We start from the raw sequence: 8,258 nt of genomic DNA, 5'->3' as shown, positions 1-8,258 counted from the left end.
GAAATTATTCTAAAATAAGAATAGATAAAAATATGAAATAAATAATGAAAAAGCTTTGATACATTAATAGCATTATATTTGTTTTCACATTTTTAGTTTTAATATTTCTTACAATATATATATATATATATATATATATATATATATATATATATATATATATTTCATAAATTTATATGATATATATAGATTAATTTTAATGATCATAAATTAAAGTTTTATTTGTTGTTACATTGTCGTTATACATACACTTTTGTATGAATACTCTATAAATATAATTAGTTTTTCAAATATCTACAGATTTAATATAAAACATACTAATAAATCCATGTTTCATACTTTTGAGATCTACAATTGTGGATCTAGCACGGACTCGAACCAATCGGTTGTTTTACCATAGCACTGAAAGTGGATCCAGCCATGTAGTTCCATCGATCCATAAAATGGATCCAGTTGGCGCCACTGTTTCGGGGAGGAAAAGCGTCTCAAGAAAAACATAGGGCATGGCGCCTCTCAGGTTTCTCTCTGCCAGAAATCTGCTGCAGGCAGCGTTCCTTGTCGATCTATCGAAAACTCGAGGTCGATCACATCGGAGCAAATGGTGGCCTCTTAGCAGTGGCACGTAGCGATTAGCGATTCGACTGGCTGTTATTGTGTTTTCTTCGCGGAGTAGATCGCATCTCCGTATCCCTCAATGGCAATTTCGAACGATGATATGATGATGAATAACATGGCTCACGCGGAGCGACTCGTGGGCGACGAGTGTCGCATCTGCCTCAAGTCTTGCACGGAGACATGTCAGCTGTTCCGCGACGGAATACCGGAGAAGCTGATGGCTATCGCCGCCGTGCAGGTTAGTTTTCGTTTGCTTTATTTCGAATAGCCATCGTGCTACGAAATACATATCCTCGTCGCGATCTTGAACGCGATCGCTTTCCAGTGTTATTCTTTTACTTGTTATTCCAATTACTCCGAAATATTGTTTCTAACGCATACAAATATTGTAGTTGTTTATCAGCGCTAATTTTGTTACTGTGTATTATTTTTTTAAAATAATATTTTTGGACTAACTAAAGATTTTCACAAATTGCAGGTGGAGGAGGGAGATGGTCTTCCAGCTTCCATTTGTTTGTCTTGTAATCATCTGCTCGACATGTCCTACGATTTTAAATGCCAGATTCAGGATTCCGATGTAAAGCTACGTCAGATCCTGAAGTCACAGGTTCAGCCTATGCTGCACGACAAACATGCGAAGGATGTTACAACAATGGTAAAACATATAATTACGAATCTATCTAATGTAGATTCCTGTGAAAAAGATAATCATGTTATGGAGCAAAAAATCTATTCACATCATGATATTGTTACATTTGATAATACTACCATTCAGTCTAATGCGATAATGAACAACGAATCTTGCATACATAACGAGTTTATGCAGAAGACTGGGGAAATTACAGAATCAAATGGAAAAGTTGTGCAGCAGTACAATGTGCTGAAAGAAAATGTACATAATTCTGAAATAGTTGAAGTAGCCTTATGTCACGAAGCACACATGGATGATGCGCTTAACGATCAGTCAAATAGATTATCTGGTTCGATAACAAATGACAGATGCATTAAACAGGAACAAACAGGAATATTATCTGAGAATAACGAGACACTGGCAAGTTTAAGGAGTGAAAATAGAGAAGATTCATCAAAGATCGAAGTTAAGAATGATGTATCATTCGAAGATTGCAATGATCATGATGTTTCGAAACAGACTACGATTTTAGAAACGGACAACCAAAATATGAAAAACGTTATAAATTGCAGCGACGATGAAGAGAAGCCATTGATAAGCAGAACTATCAGACATCACAGATGTTCACTTTGCATAAGATCGTTTTCAACAAAAGGAGCGTTACAACGACATATGATCGTGCACAAACACAAACATAAACACAAGACGAAGCTACGTTATGTGTGTCATATATGTGACAAGCAATTCTCAAGCATTACTAAGTTGAAGAACCACGTGCTTAACAGTCATGAAAGTATGGCGGATTGTAAAACGTCGCAAGAAACTAACGAAGATAAAAAAGTTAAAACATCGGCAAAAGTTACTAGAAGCGGCAACGTGTTGGATAGTATGAGAGAGGAGAAGAAAAACTTTAAGTTTACATGTAAAGTTTGCTCAAAGCAATTCATATATCAAAAATCCTTTGTATCTCATGCCAAAACTCATCCTGAATACAATGAGGAGACTTCGGGTGACGTACTCGATCAGTATAATACAAATAATAAAACAACGAGTGAGCAGAAGGAGAGAACACCAACGCTTAGAGAAAATGAATCCGAGGAGGATGAAGAAGAAGAAGACGACGACGACAGCGATCTGCCGATCGAAAGTCTACAATGTACGCAATGTGGTAAACTTTTCGCTACAAAGAGGAATCTGAAGAGGCACATTTCGACGCATAGTGGTTTGAAATTCAATTGCTCGACATGTGGGAAAGGGTTCTCGAGGGCTGATAAGTTGAAGGATCATGAACAATCGAAGCATAAAGAGGAAATATTCGGCAATACTGATGACGAAGATGATGACGATAATGAGGATAATGAGAACAAAGTCAATGAAAATTCCGAGAGTCGCAAGAAGGCAAGTCTTGATCGTTTATGAATTTTGTATACTTATTTCGTTTATTCAAAAGTATTAATGAAATTATAATAAAAATGACGTTATTTTTTTTCTTTCTTTATTCGTTTCTCGAAGAACACGTTTATCTCTAATAAAAATAATTCCAACAAGACTTCTATTCTTATTACAGGACCGACACAACAGGCCGCACAAATGTGCGCTCTGTCCGAAGGCGTTCGCGCAGGCTCAATCTTTGGCGAATCACGTCGAGAGGCACAAGCGGGTGAAGGACACGCAGAAACGGTTTCTCTGCGAGAAGTGTAGCAAGTGCTTCGCCCAGAGCGGTTCGCTAGTGGCGCATATGCGCACGCACACCGGCATCAAGCCGTACGTCTGCAACACATGCAGCCGCGCTTTTACCAAGAGCACATACTTGCAGCTGCATTTGAGGACTCACAGCGGCGAAAAACCGTACATCTGCCAATATTGTAGTAGGGCTTTTGCCCGAGCCAACACTCTGGCGCGACACATCACCATGCACACCGGTGAGGCCAAGTATCATTGCAACGTCTGCGCCAAATCTTTCCGACGATTGACCTCGCTGAATGAACACACGTACACGCATACCGGTCAGCGACCGTACGTGTGTAAGCTGTGCACCAAAAGCTACAACAATGCCGGATCATTATACGCCCACACGAAAAAGTGTAAAGCACAGCAGCTATCCGGTTCAACAACGACCACGTTCGCGGTCTCCGCGGCGGACAACACACCACAACAGAACGACACATCCATGCCTCAACTACTGATCTACTCTCAAAGAAAATTGGAGGAGGCAACGGTAGGTCAAGTCGTATCCACGCCACAATACATGATGGCGAATGTGCACAATCAGAAAACTGTGCCCGCCAACGTGATTCAACCATTCGCTGTAGAGGATCCGAGTGTGTACACTTCGAAACCGAATCCGTTTAAGACTCCGTATTACACTATTTATCCGAACATTCAATGACGGTCGCCTATGACGATCTTACCTGATTGAGTTCTTTGAGTTCTTTGTCGTTTTAATATATGATTTTTATTCATACAGTTTTTAGATACTAAAAGCCAATTAAATCAACTGCCCAGCGTAATATAAAAAGTAGAGAAAGAGGAGGAAAGATAAACAAATGTCAGTAATTTGAAAAGTTTCTTAAAAGTTAATTAAATAAAATGCAGCGTCTAAACTTATTTATTTCTAGATATCTATAAATATATAGAAGAAGATATTATGTGCAAATAATAATTCAAAAATCTATTTTAATAAAAAAAAATCTCTTTGTTTATATACAAAAAATTAGAATTTAATGTATATTAGTTAAAGAATTATACTAATGAAATATATACTGTGAAAAAATTCGTTAAAGGTGTATCTCTGAGCATTAGCATGCGAATGCAGTTGTATCTTATGTATGGACAACTCAGGTTACAAAAATTAAAAGTTTTCGAAATAATAATGTACAAAATAATATGAAAAGTTAAAATTAGAAGATGAAAATATATTAGCAAATATATACACATGAAATGTTTGTATAAATAGATTCGTGGACGTAAGAAAATTACTGGACCAGCTGTAAAATGATTTAAATATAAAAAGGAGAGAAAGTGTAGAAAAAAGAGAAAACTAAGTAACAAATCGGTCGCGTTATATATCACTGATTGAGCTTTAAATGTATGAAGTAAAATACAATACGCTTCGGAACAGTTCGGAATCCTGTAAGTAAATTATCGTAGTACATATGCCTACGTTGTATCTTATAGATTTTTTGGATGTGAAAATAATACGTAGACATTAATTATAAAACTACAGTACAAATAGAATTGAAAAAAATAGTAAAAATAGTGGTTTTTTTCATAATAAAATTACACCAGCACATTAATTTAAAATATTAGATTATAAAATGCTGTAGTAAATTATATAACTCATTTTTAATTATTTATAAATATATGTATTTATAATATATATATGATATTAGGGAAATATATATTCCCTATTTTATAGATTTTACATCTATATAGTCTCTTTCTATAATATTTATATATTCTAGTTTAATTTACAGTCTATCTACTTTGATAATGTCAAACATGTATTTAGAACAATTAAATTTCGTCCGTTTTTTGTATCGATAATATAGCATATTCTCTCCTTACATTTGTTTAACGCGTCGCACAAATTATAGCTGGTCTAATTATTTCTTATATCCATAAATTAATTGTATAATATGAAGTGAGTAATTATATTTAAATTAGTTTTTTAATTAGAAATATATATGATTTATAAAACGCCCATACAGCATGGCTCGCCACTATCATAACATGATGAAAAATAAAATAACATATGTTTTAATTCAAGGTTAATTTTTACTTAGCAGTGATTTGAAGATGTATTACACAAAAAATAGATTTTTAATATAAATATTATAATTATATAATTTCTTAATATGAATTTATTAAATTTTATAAATATTTTATTAAACTTTAGTTATAGATATAAAACATCTGTTAAAGCAACATATATTTATTATTATGTAAAGTACATTAAAAAAACGGACTTCTGATATTCTGATCATTGAAACAGATCGATATTAAATTCATCAAAAAATAAGCTATTTAACTTATAGCTAATAATGATAAAACAGTTTGTATGATTATACTATATATATGTAAAACTAATGTGTAAAACTAAAAAATATGTTTAGCATGAAGACTGGAATATCCGATAAATCTCTATCGTATTAAGATAAGAGTAAACGATTATGAAACTCACTTCATAAGAAATATTTTTGCTGGAATTATTGTTAACATAAATTATGTTCTATAAAAATTTATTTACATTCAATTTTTATTGTAATTATGTAAAGCATTGTGGTAATCGATTTTTATATAATATTCTCATGAAGCGTAATGTACAGCGTGTTCTGAAAAAGATCGAATATAAATATATGCATATAGGTATATGTAAATAGTTTAAAATAAATTATATTGCGTCTTTGTAAAAAAAAAATAGCAGGTGTTCCAAAAATGGCTTGCTTATATTTTTATGCAGCATGATGGACATCGATAAGGCTCCTAACACACAATGCAATATTTTATAATAAAGTTTATAAAAAAAAATTTTAAATTATACATATATATATATATATATGTTCTCATCCTCGGCGAAGTGTTGTTCATAAAAATAAAAACATTAAGTAGCTGTCATTTAATGAAAATAGTTGATTGAATTAACATAAATTTAACAAATAATGACTTAAAAATATTATTTTTGTCAATGCTCTTTAATTTATATGTATATATTTTGATCAAACATGCTATTAGTTTATTTTTTTATTAGCAGGGTGCAATCAGTAATACTTAATATAATTTTTGCTTAATTGCACATTTATATTTCTAAAAATATAACTATCTTGGTTTAGAAAAATTGAACTTTTTTGAGAATCCTGAAATATCTATTTAGTACAATAAGACCTGAAAATCTTTTATTTTTATGCTACATCACGTATTTATAATTCATAATAATTAAAACAAGGATAAATGCGAAAACATTTTTCAATCCTATTCATGTTCTATTGCCAGACTTAAAACATTTTAAGTTGCGTTAAGTTTAACTTATACTAGTTGCATCCTAAGTGCTGTTTATAGATTTCCCTGAGAGACTCAGAAACATCGCCAATTTCTCTTATACCCGCTCACATGAAAGAAAAATGATCGCCCGCTATTTTCGGGCGCGGAAATATTAAATTGTATTCCTGCGGGTCTTCAGGACCGAAAGGCGATGCAAAGGCCGCGGAGGGTGTCCGAGATCACTAACCAATATTTAATCAACTTTGCAGGAGAATATTATTCTCCGGACAAATCAAGGACATATGTATTCGGCCACTAAGGGGAGACTTACACGTTCGTGTATATCAAAGACATACACATTCTATGTACGCATCAGTTCTTCAGCAAACAGTGGCGTAATCCTGTGGAAGTATTTTTTTAAATTGGAAAATTATAAAAATTATTATATTATTTTATCTCTTTACTGTTGATGTAAATAATTTTTAAAATCGAAAAGAGTAATAAGTAAAAAATTATTTCTCTAAATTAATTTATATAATTTACAGACAAAAAATATAATTGATAAATTATTACTATATATACATATATGAGTGTGTTAGTAATTTAATTTTTTAATTATTAAAAAAAGAAGTTAATTTTCTGATTTTATGTGAATAAATATTTATTTTATCCGAGCTTGTGATATTGATTTTATCTCAACTATTTTTCAAAGTTATGTCAAGGTATTATCAAGGTAGCATATCATATTATTTGCTGAGATTAATGAGACTATATTTCCTACATTTGTCTGACATTTTGTTTATCATACACAGAATTTATTCAAAAAGATACGCCTATGTAACATTTGATTGTATACGTGCGATCGCCCAGCGTGCGACACACGTTTCGCGTGTCGGGAACGGGATTCCCTTGGGATAAGATTCAGGGAAGAGGGTGGAACACATCGCGACTGCTCTCATCGTGGCACTCTCTCTCGTGAGAACAAGTGCAAAACAAATGTCGCACAGGAGTCGGTCGACCGATGCGCACCGCCGTGCCAGTCTCGCGAAAATTGTTTCTCTAAGTTGAGATAAATCATGTTTCCCTCTTCGACTATCTCACTCGCACGACGGAAAGATGTGAGAAATTTCAATTTGTTTGGATATAACAAGGGCATTTCATCTTACGCTAAAAAAGTAAAATATGTAATGCATATCTTTCTTAAAATTATTGCATTATTTTCTAATAATTTGATAAACTTACTTAATAAATTTAAATTTTATTTAGTTTGAGAGCAAATTTTTTAATTGATTTGAATTTTAGCTTTTTCGCAAAAATCGAATAAAGATTTTGCTGTGCAATTTTTAATATTATATACTTAAACAATTAAAGATAATATCAAGTTTCTGTTAAATTGGAGTTTGAGATTAATGTAAATATTTAATTATTTATTGGAAATTAATTGGATTATCTGACAATATTTTTTTTGCAACATAATCATTTGAATCCAATTAATTTCATAATTAAATATTCACATTATAATATTGTAATCAATGCGCGAAAAATTATGCATATTTGTTTTTTAAATTAGTTTTCTTAGCAAAAATATTTTTCGACATCATTATTAATCTCAAACTCCAATCTAATAAAAACTTGATATCATCTTTAATTGTTAAAGTAATATTAAATGAATCAATATTAAATTATTAGTATATAATATTAAAATTAAAAAGCATCAAAAGATCATCAGGACAGCCTTATTCGATTTTTGCGAAAAAGATATGTTAATTAGAAATGAGATAAATATAACAGATCATATGTTTTATAAAATCTTTACTAAATTGCGAGATGGTCTCTTTAATATATATTCAAACTGCAGCATGTTTCTTTTTACTAGAAAATATACGAGTGATTAAATACTAATATATCTTCTTAAGATAACCGGAAACTATTCATTGTCAGGAGTAAATGTGCAACAAGAAAACAATCTGTACAGATGACTCTATCTTTCTAATTAGCTAACTTAGAAGTTTATTGCAGATATAAAATAATC

The 8,258-nt window shown here is 31.9% G+C and overlaps 1 protein-coding gene across 1 annotated transcript; it reads left to right on the top strand.

Moving 5' to 3' along the window:
- The first annotated feature begins 508 nt into the window (after positions 1–508).
- On the top strand, positions 509–4,979 carry LOC140663807 (uncharacterized). Its single transcript, XM_072888286.1, has 3 exons — positions 509–853; positions 1,094–2,644; positions 2,814–4,979. Exons 1-3 carry the CDS (start codon positions 695–697, stop codon positions 3,633–3,635), a joined length of 2,532 nt encoding a protein of 843 aa, XP_072744387.1. The 5' UTR covers positions 509–694; the 3' UTR covers positions 3,636–4,979.
- Positions 4,980–8,258: the final 3,279 nt, after the last annotated feature.

This window comes from Anoplolepis gracilipes, chromosome 3, assembly GCF_047496725.1.
Source record: "Anoplolepis gracilipes chromosome 3, ASM4749672v1, whole genome shotgun sequence".
Classification (NCBI taxonomy): Eukaryota; Metazoa; Arthropoda; class Insecta; order Hymenoptera; family Formicidae; genus Anoplolepis; species Anoplolepis gracilipes.
The sequence above is the reverse complement of the archived record's forward strand: the minus strand, read 5'-3'. Positions and strand labels throughout refer to the sequence as shown.